The 15,989-nt window shown below is 48.3% G+C and overlaps 1 protein-coding gene across 5 annotated transcripts in view; it reads right to left on the bottom strand.

Annotated features, from left to right (window-relative positions):
• Nucleotides 1–10,245: 10,245 nt before the first annotated feature.
• SEC22C (SEC22 homolog C, vesicle trafficking protein) overlaps nt 10,246–15,989 on the bottom strand; it is a 52,783-nt gene continuing 47,039 nt past the window's right edge. For 3 of the 5 annotated variants that reach the window (XM_009239157.4, XM_009239158.4, XM_002813885.6), the window contains exon 7: nt 10,246–15,715. In XM_009239157.4, coding sequence (XP_009237432.3) covers nt 15,515–15,715 — 201 coding nt within the window. In that variant the 3' untranslated portion in view covers nt 10,246–15,514. The remainder of the gene's footprint in view (nt 15,716–15,989) is intronic. The other 2 variants (XM_009239160.3, XM_009239159.3) reach the window with 1 other exon arrangement.

The raw sequence follows: 15,989 nt of genomic DNA, 5'->3' as shown, positions 1-15,989 counted from the left end.
GAAATCCATATTTTCGTATGAGGCGTTCACAGTTCTGAGGGCCTTCACCTCCCATCTTTTTGAGTGGTATCCTCTCTCTTCTGAGTGTGATGAAGACCAGGTCCCCATTGTGTCCCCCCACTCCTTAAATCCAGCCAAGAAAAGACCATTCTAATCTCAGATCAATATACAAAACAGCTGGCAGAGCTGCCCAGGGTCCCAGAAATGGTTGAGTGTGAGTGTTTCACAGGCTGCAGTCATTCCTGCAAACAAGGGTCTAGGATGACCATGTTGCAATTACCCAGGGCTCAGCCAAGAGGAGGTAGGTAGTGGACAAAACAAATGTCACCAACACAAGTGGAGTGAGCAGAGACAATATGCCACTAATAAAAAGGTTTAGACACAGACGCAGTATGGAAAATAACATCAGTCAGCAAGAGATGTCTCCAAAGCCATTGCCCATGGTGACCTCCTTGGGTCCCACCTCCTGCAAACTTGCTAGAGGAGCAGGAGAGGGATGTCAAGCTGGTAAAATGTGGTCAGAATGGGCTGGCGAAGGCTCAGATCTGCCTGCCTAGCTACTTCAATGCCTTGTCTGACCCAGTACCATCCCAGGACCCATCATCAATGACAGTTCCAACCCAGTATCCTCAGAAGCCAGAGTCAGGGGTGTTCAGGCCAGAATAGAAGTGACTGTGAGCCATGGGCAGAGGCACCCCCAGGGAAATGCCCTTTGATCAGTTGCCCAGCATATCCAGGAGTGGCACGGTCTCTCCATCTGGATTCACACTCCATGCCCTGCCCTGTGCATGGTCAGCCATAGGACTGAGAAGGAGGCATTGTTCCTAACCTTGACCTCAGGTACCCCCCCAGGCCTGCTAGAGAGAACATTGTCAGTAGCCCCCACCCCTGCCCAGACCAACAGTGGTGACCACCAGTGAGGTACTGGTGGTGGAGAGCTGAGCTGGGGCATCTAGAACGTCTTTCATTCTTCCCTGAGCGTCTTTTTTTTTTTTTTGAGATGGAGTCTCGCTCTGTCGTCCAGGCTGGAGTGCAGTGGTGTGATCTTGGCTCACTGCGACCTCCATCTCTCAGGTTCAAGCAATTCTCCTGCCTCAGCCTCCTGAGTAGCTGGGACTACAGGCATGCACCACCACGCCTGGCTCATTTTTGTGTTTTTAGTAGAGATGAGGTTTTGCCATGTTGGCCAGGCTGGTCTCGAACTTCGGACCTCAGGTGATCCGCCCGCCTCAGCCTCTCAAAGTGCTGGAATTACAGGTGTGAGCCACGGCACCCAGTCTACTGACCCTGAGCATCTTGCATTCCCACCACTCCAAGTCATAGGAGTTGAGAGATAGGGGACAGATAGTCTGTCCATGTTCCCCTCATCCAATTGGGGCATGCCACTGTCTCTCTCTCTCTCTCCCTCTCTCTGGTTTCCCTCCTCCCACTCCCTACTTGGTGCCTCTTTGAACTGCTTCCAGAGACCTTGTCCACCCCATACTTCTCAGTAAGGTCCAGAAAACCCAGCCCTTGTCAATTAATCCCAATTCTGCTTCAGACTTTCTCGGCAATCATGGGCAGGTCTCCTCCTGAGTATGAATCTCTCCATTCACCTGCACAATAGGGAGGGTTCTAGATGATTTTGCTTAGCCCCTGGCTAAGGCACAGATGGCTAATAAGGAGGGGCTGTCCAGAGCCTTCTGCCACCCACTCTGCCCCCCTGGGCTCAGGGGAAGGACAGCAGCTGGTGGGAGGAACCCCAAGAAGTTGGGGGCTGAGGCATACACAGAGGATGGAGGCTGTGCAGAGAACAAGGTCAGAGATCTGGCAGGACTCCTTGAGAGATGAACTCAGGCCAGTAGAAGAAAGAGAAGGGAGAGGGGGACAGAAATGTGGAGGAAAGGGCACCACCTTGCCTTCCAGGTTAGGACCCTATAGACTGCCTGGGCTGTGTGAAGGCTGGGAGGGGCCCCCACACCACACTGTACCTGTCCCACCCACCACAGTCCCTGATATCCCCCCGTATTCGTGTGTCATGGCTTTGGGGTAAGGCAGACAGCCTGGGTAGGGGACCAGTTGTCAGCCAAGAGGGTGGAGAGTGAATGAAGCAGAGAGCCAAGATGTGGGCAACAAAAGGGAGGACATAGGTGGGGCCCTGCTCAGAGAGGTTACTGGGAAGGGCAAAGCTTAGTGATGGGCGCTTAAGGATGGTAAGAAGCTGAAACACAGTCTCCCAGGCCAGGAACAGCCGTGGAATAACGGGGTTGGCCATAAGCAGGACTTTTCCTGGTCCCCTCCTTCTCCCCCTGCCCCGCCCCGCCCACTCCCAGGTCCCTTGCCAGGTACCTGTCCGGCCAGGCCAACTCATCTCTATCGCCCCCTGGTGGATGCTTCAAGGACTTCACTAAGATTGACCTTAGTGCCCAAACACCTGGGTGGAGGCCCATTCCTAGGAGGCCAAGTGACCCAGAGGGCGGGCCTCTCTCCTGAGCGCCAGGCAGAGTGAGATACAAGAGGGAGGAGGCGGTGAGGCAGTGAGGCTGCAGGACTGGTTATCAGGCTTTAGTCTGAAATTAAGGCGACCCGGGGCCTGGCCCTTAGACCCAGGCCACTGACCTCTGCTGCACACAAACCCTGCCTCAGACCCAGCTGTAACCCCCGATAGAGCCCAGCCTCTGACTGGCCACAGGCTGGACCCTAGCCACTGACTGATCCCTAAGCCCGGTCCCTGAGGGCAAAGCCCAGTTGACTCATGTGGGTACCTCCTGGGAAGACAAGGACAAGGAGCACCCCACCATCCCTGTGCAGAGAGACACCATCCCCTCCACAGCAGAGGCCACCATCTGGGTGATTCCTGCCACTCCAGGGCATGGGCTGCCCAAGGAGGGTGGCCAGTTTGCCAGCAGTATGGATAGGGGACAGTGTCTCAGGTGAGGGAACATCGAGGTGGTCTCTGAGGGCTAGGTAGGGGTCTCTGGGTCCCAAGAGAACATGATGGGTGCCAGGGATACCTGAATCCTAGAGGGTGGGCATCAGGGGTCCTTTGCAGCAGGAGCACAGTGGAGGCTTCCTAAGTGAGGCCGAGGGGATGATGGGGGTTTGGGGCAGGCCACTCTGGCTACTGAGAAGGGCCCAAGGGGCAGGCTGGGAAAAGTTGCGAGTCCCCCATCCAGGTGGGGAGGAGGAGGGCTGGGGAAATGATGACCTGGTTTAGGACATGCTGAATGTAATGTCTGCAGGACATCTGGGGAGAAGCTCCAAGGCGATTGGAATCAGGACCTAAAGTGACAGAGCTCAGGTGGCAGGTGGGGACACAGGGCAGCCCCCTTGGGGAGGGGTGTGTGGGGAGTGTATATCCCCAGGCACCCCCATCTGCTGTGCTGGCAGGAGTGGGGTGAAGAGTCAGAATCATCCCCTCCATTCTCACCACTCGCCCAGGGCCTATTTTAATGAACAATGACCCAGCCTCCCCCAATGTGGGAACAGGAACTGCTCTTATCTCTCCCGGGGGACGGGGCTGGAGCCACAGCTGGCAGTCATTAAACACCCCAATCAGGCCAGGGATGGCCAAGATATTAATAGGCAGGAGCCAATGACCCTGGAGACACAGCCTCCTAGGAAGAGGGACAGTAACCCCAGTAGGCCGTGGGGATGAGGAAGACAGGTCAGAAGGCCACCCTGGCAATGCCCCAGCCTCTACACAGGACAGACGGGGTAACCAAAGGCTAGAGAAGGGAAAGGACATGCTTGAGATCACCAGGAAAGTTACTGATAGAGCCTGGCCTTGAACCCAGTTCTCCAAACTTCAGAGCCCTGCCTCTTCCATTACACAGATCATCATAGGTGAGACCATTAGGGATGCCCTCTGTGGAAACACATGAAGAGCAGGCCTAATCAGTGACACTGATTCTTTGTTTAAAATCTTGACATTTTGCTGATTATGTATGTTTTGCATTAATTTTGATATTTAAAAAATATAAGATTAAAATATTATCTTGATCACTGAGGTTTTTTTGCCACCCCTTTCAATTTTGCACCTGAAGCAAGTACCTTGCTTGCCTCACTCTAATCCCAGCCCAGCTCCCGGGTTCCCAGCATCCCCATGTCCCAGTATATTAGCATGGAAGAAACTCTGGAGAGCTCCAGACTGGTCTTTATGTGTCTTAGAAGGAAAAGATCCTGCCAGGGTGATGTCTACTAGAAGGAGGCAGCTCCAGGGCAAATTCAGTGGCTCAGCAATGTCACCGCAGATCTAGGTATTTTCTGTCTGTCCACTCTGCCATCTTAGTATGTGGACTTTCACCCTCAGACTTATCCCCTCATGACTGCACAATGACTGTCACTGCCCAAGCATCATGTTCCCACAGAACCCCATCCACTGGCAGGGAGGAGAATTTCCTCTATATGTCTCCTTTTATCAGGGACAATCATCTATCCCAGGACCCACCTTTTGCACACTCTCTTCAGGCCAGGATTAGGTCACATACCCAAACCACACCTGCAAAGATTGGTGAGGGTTCTATAAGGGAAGTTGATCTACTGAGAAAGAAATGGGGATGGCTACTGAGTAGGTAGCCAACAGAGTCTGACTCTCAGTCTCTTTTTGGACGTTTCTTGGGATAAATGTGTGATCTTTCATATTCCTCCACCTGAGCCTGGTGGTGCAGTATATGGGGGAGGTGAGAGATCCAAATCAGTCATGCTTCAGTGTAAGAGACAGAAAACATTCTGGGTGTTTTGTACAGAAAGAGATTGAGTGTAGGGAATTAAATATAGGAAGGCTTGGAGGGCTGGAAGTTTGAGTGCACCTCTATCCATGGTCACAACATTGCAGCTGCCACCTTGCCGAACATTACTGCCAATATCTCAGTTGCACATCCATTAAAGCTAGTGACAAGAAAGCAGAAGGAACATAGTGTCCTGCTGCTGCAGAAAACTCAGGTCTGCCATATCCCACCTATCAGCCACCACGCTGCAGGAAACACGGCCTTTACTTTTCTCTGCTTCCCAACTGTCTTGGTGGTGCTTCCCTCTGGCAGTGCCTAAGTTGCATCAAATTCCTAGCAGTGAGAGAATTCCGGAAAGGGAGGCTTAAGCCTTCCAATCCCAACAAAGCAGGGGAACATGGAAGGGGCTAGAGAAGAGGCTGAATGCCAATAGATAATTTGTAGCACAGCAGCTCAGGTGGCATTGTAGCCCAAGTCCCCAGAAAACAGAGCCTGAGACAAGGGCCTGTGACCAGGAAACAGAAGAGTGAAATGGGGAAGTGAGGAAAGCCAATATAAAGGTGAGTTATCAGCCCGGGCAATATGGTGAGACCCCATCTCTGCAAAAAAATTAAAAAATAAAAAATTAGCCGGGTGTGGTGGTGCATGCCCGTAGTCCTAGCTACTTGGGAGGCTAAAGTGAGAGGAACACTTGAGCCCAGGAAGTTGAGGCTGTAGGAGCCATGATTATGCCACCGCACTCCAGTCTGGTGACAGACCAAGACCCTGTCTCACGAAAAAGGTGAGTTATTGCACTGGCCACTATTGGGGCAACAGGACTCAATTCACTGGGACCCTCTGCAGGGCTGGCAGAACATGCCCAAAATTGTCCTCCTGAGGGACAGAGAAGGAGAGCATTAACCACTGGCTCCCAGCCTCTGTTGCTCAAGGTTTGCCCACATCAGCCCCCTCACTCTTCCAGGCTTGACAGGCATGAACAAGAAGCAGGTTCCTGCAGGCATCCCATCACATAGTCAGAGGAACTCCAGGGCAGAAAGGGCCAGCTGTGTGGTAGAGATAGGGTGAGGAGCTGTCAGGATCCCCCACCAAGAAGCTGGCCAAGGTTGGCCAATAGGGAATGAGGCAGAGGACCCAACACAGGTGGCCTCCTGGGGCAGAGAAGAGGAGCCCCACACAAAGGTCCTTGTGCACTAAGGTCTGCATGGACACTCACTGGCCCTGCTGCTAAGGTCTTTGGCTGGGGTACTCATAGCTGCTCTCTTGGCTGCAGCCCCAGGGTCTACCCCAGCTGACTTGGCCCCACTGAGGCTCACTCTGGCCCCTCACACCACTCCAGGCTCAGCCATGCCATCACCCAGCCTTGGGTGTGAGCTTCCCCCTGCCATGGCCTCTGTGGCAGACTCACTTCAACATTCACCGTGGCAGCACCATGACAGACCCACCAGTTCCAACTCCGCCACCTTTCTCACGCCCTAGGGAGCATACAGGAAATTCTGAGTCCCTTCCAGGCCTCTGGGAGCTGAGGGTAGCTTGGTGGTGTTCACTCAGACTACTTGGCATTAAATCTATAGCTCCACCATTTTATCTAGAAGGGCCACTTAAGGGGCACAGGTTGCTTGGAGGACTGACTTCCTAACACAGAGTGGGACACACACACCCTCTGTTTTCAGGTTTCAATGTGTCCCCTCAATATTTCCTAGGTAATGAGACCAGGTGGGCTTTCCTCCCTTCCTTCCATCCTCACTTCCTCCTTGCAGAGATGACATACCCCTCCTTCACCTTTCCCCAGGTTATAATGGTGGAGGGCTTCAGAGGGATATAATTTCAGGGGCCAGGTAATGAGAACGGTATCTGTTTAATGCTTTCAAAGTATTACCATCATATTTTCATTCAGCAAATAATTACTGTGTGCACAGTTCTAGACACTAAGGATGCAGTGGTGAACATGGCAGAGCCCTTGCCCTCATGGAACTGACCCTCTAATGGTGGAGACAGATAGTAAATGAGAAAAGTTACAGAAAAAGAAGGCAGGATGAGGGTTAGAGTGAGGGGGGTGCTCTGTCAGTTGGGGTGGCCAGAGGGAATGACAGTGAGGCAAGAGCAGGTCATTCCCCCTCCCTGATGATCAGAGGAATTTAAACCATATGCATCAGAGCTGCCGCTCAGAGATCTTGCAGTCCAGGTCAAAACATCCAGTTCCCTGCCTCTGCAGAAGCAGCCTGGACAGTAGCTGAGGAGAACCAGGTGGTCTGGGGCCTCAGCAGGGTCTGAATTCCTCTAGGCAGGGGCTCAGGGGCTGACCAAGCAGTAAGGAGAGGATGCCTGGCTGGATATGGTGAGGCTTGTTTCTTGGGTCCCTCATTGCAGCAGTGACCCAGGCCCACAGACTCCATCTGGATGTGGAGTTCCCCCCCCGCCCGCCTCCAGCTCAATGTCCTCGGTGCCAAGTGACACAGAACAAGCAGCTCTTGAAAAGACTAATATTTACTCTTCAAACAGGAGCTGGCACAGGCTGTTTCCTGCAACTGGCGTCTGACTCGCCCTGTGGGATGGACACAACAGGAGGCACTCCGGGAGATAGGCAAATGTCCCCTCGGACGCCAGCATTCTGGATGAGACGATGTCTGCGAGATGGGGACAGCATGTTCCAAGGTTCCATTAGACACATCTCATTTCTGCCTGCACACCTCACAGTGGAGAGCTCACTGCCTCTCCAGCCCCTGCTGGACAGCTCTGTGAGAAAGTTCATTCTAATGCTGGCCCTGTGTTCCTTGCCCCAGCCCTTGCTCTGATCCCTGGGGCCTCAGGAAAAGCGCCTGGAATAACCCCCAGGGCTGGGGGAATAAAGGTCCTGGTCACCTTTATTCCTCTCAACCCCACCCGCCTCTGGCTTCACTTCCCCAGGCCCACACTCTGGGCTCTGTGGCCAGAACAGGCTATTTCTGGGTTAGGAGGAAGAAATCGCCTTGAGGGCACCTCTGTCCCCCTGCAGCTGTGTTCCTTGTCCTCATAGAGCCCTTCAGCTGAGTGCCTCATATGGGAAAGTCTTGGCCAGGAAACTGCTGGTCAGACGGCTTGAATATGGGAAGGAGAGTCCCTAGTGGCTTGGGGGTCAGAGCCAGCTCCCCCTGCCCACTTTCTCCTCTGGAGTCTCTCCTCTCTGCTCTTCCCCACCCAAGCCCCTCATGGCTTCCAGAGCCTTCCCTGACCAACAAAACCCCAGGCTTGTTTCCCTGCCCGTACCCCTACCACTGCAGCCCTGTGCAGGCTTAAACACTCTGGCAGCATATGGGGCTTTAGAGCCCCCAAAGGCCAGCCTTCTCAACCTTGTCATGTCAACTGCAGGGCTGGCAAGGCCAGGACAGGATCTCCCAGGGGAAATGCAGGCCCACCCCGTTCTCCCAGAGCTCTCAGAACTGACTGCTGACACAAGCAACCCTCTTTTTAAAACAATTCCTTATTATCCCTATACCTAACTCCCAAGCTCCTGGTCCCTTGTAAGCAGCCATTCAAGTGTATTTAACATGTATCTTTTTGCATATATCCTCACAAAATATTTTATGGTCTTGTATGCATATATTTCTTATCATATAACAGTTGTTTTTCACTCAGCTCTAAGTTTTGAGGATTCATCCATGTGATGTTACATCTAAATCTGGTACATCTGCCTGCATCGTGATGCTCCGTGGTGAGCCTGCACACTTTCTTTCCATGATGGATACACAGATTGCTTTCCACCAACACCAGTAAGTCTTCAATGAACATGTCCCCTTGAGGATCTGTATAAGAATTTTCCTGGGACAAATAACCAGAAGTCAAATTTCCACTTCACAAGGTGTGCATTCTTAACTTGGGTAAGTAGGCTGTATTAGTTTGTTTAGGCTGCCCTAACAAAGTACCTAACAAAGTCTGGGTGGTTTAAGCAGACATTTATTTTCTCATGGGTTGGGACTTCAACATGTGAATTTCAGGGGAAGAGAATTCAGCTCTTAACAGTGGCATGGCTCTGCAGATCGGCCGTGCCTCTCTACTCACTGCCACCTCGCATGAAGTCCTGCATCTCCACACTCCCTCTTGCACTTACTGCCATCCAGCTTTGCAAGATTTGCCGAACTCATAGGTGTGAGGTGATGTCTTATTGTTGTTTCAATGTGTATTAATGATTTAAAACCTCTTCATATGCTTATTAGCTTTTTAGGTTTTCTCTTCTGTTAATTGTCTGCACATTTTCCAGTGGGGTTGCTCTTTCTTGCTGATTCACAGGAATTTCTTCTGTTATTAATCCCTTAGTGGTTTCTGGCATCATAAATATCTCCTCCCATTCTTTAACTTTGCCCATGAAATCCTTATTTGTATATAGTCAAACTCATCAATCATTTTGCCTTAAGGCAGTCCTTTTCCGCCACAAGCCACAAAGATAATCTTCAAGTTCTGCAACATATTCCATAGATTTTGCCGTCCACATTTGACTTAAGAAGTCCTTTTCCACCACAAGCCACAAAGATAATCTTCAAGTTCTTCAATGTATTTCATAGAATTTGCCAACCACATTTGATCCCAGCAATGTCTTGGTGCTGACTCAGCAGAGCCAGGTGGGCTCCTTAGAGCCTCTCCTCCACTAGCACTGCCCAAAGATGCTTGGCAGCTGTCAGGTAGCACTTCTGCTACCTGGTCCCCTTCAAAGGGTAGGCCCCAAGAAAAAAGAAGGCAACTCACCAGCCAGAACTTCTCATCCAGCCCTCCTGGCATAGAAGGAACATCTTTTATTCTTTGTGGGTACTGCCAAGTGGGGGACAGCCACTTGTTTCCTGCTCAGGGGAAACAGAGCTCCAAACTTTACTGTCACTGGCTCCCTAGAACAAGCCTCAGCTACCCAACCTGAGCAAAAAAGTGGTTGAAGCAGATGGTGTCTGAAAACTATCAACTACCAAATCCCAGCACCCAATAACTCAGATGTTTATTTTGGAAGTCACTGCCTTCCTCCAAAAGATTCTGATTCAGGACAGATGGTGCAGAGACTCTTGGAGAGTGAATTCCCCAATGTGTTTAGAGGATGGTCAGGAGAGGATAGTGCATTTGCTTTCTTTCTGGGAATTTTATTAGCTGCTATAGGAACAGCCTTTGCAAAAGGCCACCTTCCCTTGGCTGGAAATCTGAGAAGGTGGCCAGCAGCTGCGCCCCCTGGTGGCCATTCTGTGGTCAGGCTGGTCCTGGGAGATGAAACTTCACCTTCACAGTAGACAAGAGCCCAAAACGCAGAGCACAGAAAGTGCCTGCTGCACATAGCAGGGCAGGGGCAGAGCCTACAAAGTGGGGAGGCCTCCCAGCCCCCAGGGCATTGTTGTGATTGCTATTTTGGTTGGGGGTTAGTACTAAAGACTATTTGAGCCCTTGCGCCTCTCTAGGCCTCACTGGACAAGATGACCTGACTTTCACTTCTCTCAACAACCCCCTCCCCATTAAGTCAGGCCCACATCACACAGTCTAGGAAAGGATCCATAACTCAGAATTTTTCACACAAGTGCAAAGACACATGTTAATAAACACTTTAGATTTATTCTGCCATTTCTGAAACCACCTCATTTAATTTATGTATACATAGGATATAAATGGCTATACAACATTTTTACATACTTTTATACAAGTTTAGGTTGTACTACTATGAGTTTGTTAAAATGTACCCATTATTTACTCAAAATATTTATTGTTACAAGAAAACCGTAAGAAGCTTGTGTAACATGAACAGCACGTATTTAAAATGAATATGTAAAGTAAATGGTTTTGCCCTGACTAAATCAGCCTCAGTATTTTATGCTTTTAATAGAAAAGCCCATTAAACAAAATAGAATCCTGGGGGATCAAATCATATGAATGATTCATGAAATAACACTTCTGAAGCAACCCCAGAATCATATAAATGTAAGGGTTAAAGAAGGTCATATGTACTAAGCATGGGTCGGAGGAATAGAATGGATTTGTTAATTTTACCCTAAATAAAAGGCGCTTGTGGGCAACAGCTCTGCCATCAGTACACGTGGGCAGATGTTTCCATATCCAGCCATTCTCAGATTTCACTGACAAGCCCTTTTCCACAGGTTCCCTGCTGATGAGATTTCCCCAGCAACAGAAGTTTGACATCACTGCTCCCAGATGGGAGAATCAGAGCTCTCCTTATTTGGGTCAGGGGTGGCTGGCTCATGAGGTTTGGTCCAACCAGCAGAACCAGCTCCTTGGATCCTGGAATAAACCAAACACCAATGGTACCATGCACTCTGTGCCCAGGGAGTGAAAGGCAGGTCCAGGGTGGGAAGAAGAGGGGCTGCTACCTTTTGGAGTGAAAAAATGAGGTTGTTTACACTGTAGTATAACAAAATGCCTTTTTGTAAAGGCCAGAAGAAATGGCTGTGCTGTGCTGCGCGAAGCTGAAAAACCTTCATGTACCAGGTGAATGTAAAGCCTTTCTCCTCCCACACACAATGGATTCACCCAGTATTACCCTCCACTACCACTCTGACCCTCATAACAGCACCCTGGGGGGGCAGATTGATGTTATCACCATTTACCAGATGAGGAAACTGAGGCCTGATGGACAGTGATTTGTGCACTGCAACATAGGACTCAGTGAAGAGCCTAGCCAGCTGACGGTCAGCTGACTGACCGTCACCTTATCTTTCCCTCACCTTATCTCTCAAGGGCATACACTCTTTCTCCACCATTATTAACACTCACAGTGCACAGGTAGAGCGTCCCCAGACCTGTGCAATATTCTACACGAAAACATTTGGAATGTGAGCAATGTCTGAACAGGGGCTTGCCAGGCACATCTGATCACCATAAATGCTCCCACCCCTGCCTGTCCTCACTTGTGCTGCACTGTGCAAGCAAGCAGCAGGTTCTCAGAAGGCCACTGTCCTGCATGTTACAATGAGTGACCAACTCCTTCACAGAACAGCAAATAGCAGCCCTGGCTACAAGGTGCAGCGTGCAACCCCCATATGCCAAGGGGCAGCTGCTATCTTCCAGCAGAGAGGGAACCCCCAGCTCTGCTCCCTACCTATGCCCTGCTTCCTGTGCTTCACACAGCTAGCCTTGCTGCTGGCCTGCTGGCTGTTGTCTTTGACTCTGAGCTGTGCTGACCACCAAGAGTGTTACTCCTCTCCAAGACTTGACTCCCAGGCATGGGTGGGAGAGTTGAACCTCAATGCAATCTGCTCCCATTCTGAAGCTCGTCTACCCACCCCATTTGTTACAATTAAAGATGGTTTTCTCATCCCTCCAGAGACTCCAGTTTTAGCCTCTGTCTCCACAGCTGGAGTGTATAGGGCAGAGGTAGAAAGAGGCAGGAGAGTTGGAGAACAAGAGCACCTAGAAAAGAACAGAAGAGCTCAAGCTCATTTAATCAAAATGCTTAAATGTTTTAATTCCAGCATTCTCCAGAGTTCACGGAAAAGAGGGATGCAAGCCCAAAAAGCAAAACCAGGAGCTTATGGTCACATGCCTCCAGCTGCAGGCAGTGGGGCCTCTGGTACTGAGAGGGAATGCCACCCGAATATGCCCTAGCTGTCTCCACCCAGGAAAAGGAAAGCCAGGTACAGTCCTCATCACAGTAAGACTAGCCTAACAGGGGAAAACAGATTTACATGTTTCGTTCATTAGCATATTAGGGAAGGGGAAACCTTTTGGGCTCTGGCCCCGTGGTTGGGAAACCCTTCCTAAGAGCACTGAGCCACACTCTGGCCTTGATACAGTAGATGGGACTTAACGCACTCTGATGCTCAAGGCCTTGCAGCATCTGATACCAGAAGGCACCTCTAAAGTTTTGTTTTCAACATTATTTCGTCTATTCCCAGATCTAGTCCAGTGAGGTCAGCTGCACAGGTAGCATTTAACTACTGGGAAAACAAAAGTGCTACAACAACAGTGAGTCCATGGTGGAGTGAGGATAACTCCTGGGATTTGGAACCAGTTTGCTGGTATCAAGGATCACACAAGAGGCTATAAACCTCCAACCCTGAACCAAGTCAAATCTAAGCCTGGGGATTTCCCTTGGATGAAATCACCAGAACTTCTTTCCTATTTTCAGTCTCTTCTTTCAGTGAGCTGAGGATTCTTTTAGCTAGCTGGATTTCAAACAATGTTTTTGTGGTCATTACTTGGACTCTTTTTCTAGTGCATCTTTTCCCTTTTGTTTGCAAAAGTCAATCTCACCCCATGTAGATGTTAACTGATATCCACACATTCAACCTGGTGTGGATGACATCTCCGGTAGTGCCTCGGTGGTCAGGAAGCATTACCAGGAAGGACTCATCTTCAAGGACCGTTTCTTTACTGCCTGCTGAATATGGATCATAGGCTCAGATGCCCAAAGCACCCGGGGTACAGGTCTACATGGCAACCCAATGCCACACAGGAAAAGAAAACAGTCCATTTTTAAGCCGTTCTTACCGACTTTTTTTTTTTTTGAGACGGAGCCTTGCTTTGTCACCAGGCTGGAGTGCAGTGGCTCGATCTCGGCTCACTGCAACTTCCACCTCCCGGGTTCAAGAGATTCTCCTGCCTCAGCCTCCTGAGTAGCTGGGGCTACAGGCGCACGCCACCGTGCCCAGCTAATTTTTGTATTTTTAGTAGAGATGGGGTTTCACCATGTTAGCCAGGATGGTCTCGATCTCTTGACCTCGTGATCCGCCCACCTCAGCTTCCCGAAGTGTTACTGACTTTTAAAGCTTTTTTGTTCTTCTCATTTAAAACATTTTGCCTCCCTTCCTTAACTTCCCATTCTATTTCACCATCTCTTCAAAATTGTCTCCCAGAAAAACTGAAAATTCACCTGCTGGGTATGCAGAAAATTATGCAGATGTGAAATCAGTGTAGAGACAACTTTGGAGTTTATGTCTGAGTATGTTGCCAATATAATTTTCATATTCAGACTTTTTAGAGACAGGGTTTCACTCTGTCACGCAGGCTGGGGTGCAGTGGTGTGATTATAGCTCATGGAAGCCTCAAACTCCTGGACTCAAGGGATCCTCCTGCCTCAGCCTCCCAAAGTGCTGGGATTACAGGCATGTGCCATCATATCCAGCTAATTTTTTTTTTTTTGTAGAGATGAATCTTACTATGTTGTCCAGGCTGGTCTCAAACTACTGGCCTCAACCGATTCTCCTGCTTTGGCTTTCCAAAGTGCTGGGAATACAGGCATGAGCCATCATGCCTGGCCCATATCCAGATATTTTATGTTTGGTCAAAAATAGAAAATTCTATTATAAAAAAATAAAGTTACTACATTTTCCCAACATAGTTCCCAGTATATAAACTTATTTTTCTTAAAATGATAACAAGGTAGCTCAACAACAATACAATACCAGTGATAACCAAATATAACTGAATTTTTCTAAAACTACATTCTTACATTCCCTATCTACTCAACTCTTGTAATGGTTTTCCACTTTTAAAAACTATCAAAATAGGATTTTTAAAAATTTATCAAGAACACTCAAAGTGTTCCATGCAACTGTGGTTGAACTATTCAGATTGCAGACTTCTACCAAGAACAATCCAAAGAGCAAACTCCCAAAATGACCTCCTGCGTGGTACTAAAGAAGCCAGGCTGAAATTTCGGGAAACCTAAGGGATCTTATCCAAAACCATATTTTGGAAAACTGTGATCAATCAATTTTTTGACAGTGAAAGAGAGTAACTTTCCAGAGTATGTGTTAATTATATCTCTATCAAGCTTTAAAAAGCTAACAGCTACTTAACTCTTGTTCATAAAAAATGAGGCCCTCAAGCTAATTAAGATGACTGGGAAAGGTGCAGAGGAGTAATTAATTTTGGAGGCACTCTGGGAACAGGTACACAGGGTACAGTAGTCATCATCATTAAAACAACAGGCACTCAGCTCTACTGAAAAGGCTGATGACAGCAGCCCCTCCCAAGCGGATCTGTAAAGTGCCACTGAATCCATGTTCATTCACCTACTCCAGGTTGTGGTCAATTGTAAGTAATCCTGAAATTCTCATTTCTGCTCATGCTGATAAACTTGTCATCTAGTAGTACTGGTTATTCAATTAATTTTTAAAATATTCGGATATACCCTGCAAATAAATAGAAAACATTTCTGTACCCACACAGTCCCACCACCATAAAAGGTTACATATAAATTAAATAAACTCAGATTTCTTAACCATTTTCTCAGCTTAAGTTTGCCCTCGCCCTAAATGAAGTCCAATTTATATCCAAAATATAATTAAATATTCCAAAGGTATATCGAACCTAAGATATCGAAAAAATGTAAACAAAATTTATCTAGCTTATATTTATGAACCATATTTTTAGGTTTTTAATTCATCCTGTACTGACCCTTTGAAAAAAAAAAAAACTAACCAAGTTAGATTTAGACTGAAAGCTGATTTGGATTTTAAAGTGGTTCCTTGGAGACAACTCCCAATTACTATAACCAGTGTTATTGAATCAAGTGGTTTACTGTATCATTCAACTTAAAAGACCAAAATATTTCCTTTCTCTCTTCCAATAAAGCTCTTTCTGGATGAGCCCCCAGATCCAGCTGTCCTAAGTAAACGTGCTGAACTGGATGGAGATCCTGCAGTAATGCTTGGCACAGAACCAAGGCTGGGTATCAAGCAACCTCATGACTTCCACTGCAACTGTTTAACATCCCCAATTCCTGGTTTTTCAGTCCAGTTGGCTGAAAAGGATGGAAACTGGAGTGTAAAGTAGAGAAGCAGAAAGAGAAACATAGATTGATCCTCAAAAGAAAATCAAAGAATCCATTCATCACAGTGTCATCCTCATACTCCACAGTCAGACTGCTTCTCCTGAAGCTGCCTTGTTAGTATCTGATATGAAGACAGAAAAGCCACTCCTATGTGGAAAAGGATTTGCCAGAGGTTCCTCAGCCCGTGCAGGTACATGTTGCCCAGGCAAATAAAGAGCAGCATAAGCACCACCTTCATAGTCCTGGCTGGACTGTAGAACAGGTACAAATAACACTGAAATGAGACCAGAAGAGGAATTCCAATCAGAGATAAAATGGCCACTAGATCATATGCAAAATTCACCTCCCACAGCTTCCATGAAGAGTGTCATTTCCCTCACATTAGCTGATTAAACTGAATTCATTACAGTAAAGCGTGGACCCACTGGTTAGACTGCTGCTAATTATTGGATGAAAGTGAGGATTTGGAAGATTAAAGGAAAGTGAAATAGATGTCACAGGAAGAATTAGTGCATGGCACATCTGAAAGAAGTTAAAGAAATAGACAG

Source organism: Pongo abelii, chromosome 2 (genome assembly GCF_028885655.2).
Source record: "Pongo abelii isolate AG06213 chromosome 2, NHGRI_mPonAbe1-v2.0_pri, whole genome shotgun sequence".
NCBI classification, from domain to species: domain Eukaryota; kingdom Metazoa; phylum Chordata; class Mammalia; order Primates; family Hominidae; genus Pongo; species Pongo abelii.
Note: the sequence above shows the minus strand (reverse complement) of the source record. Positions and strands in the feature narration are given on the sequence as shown.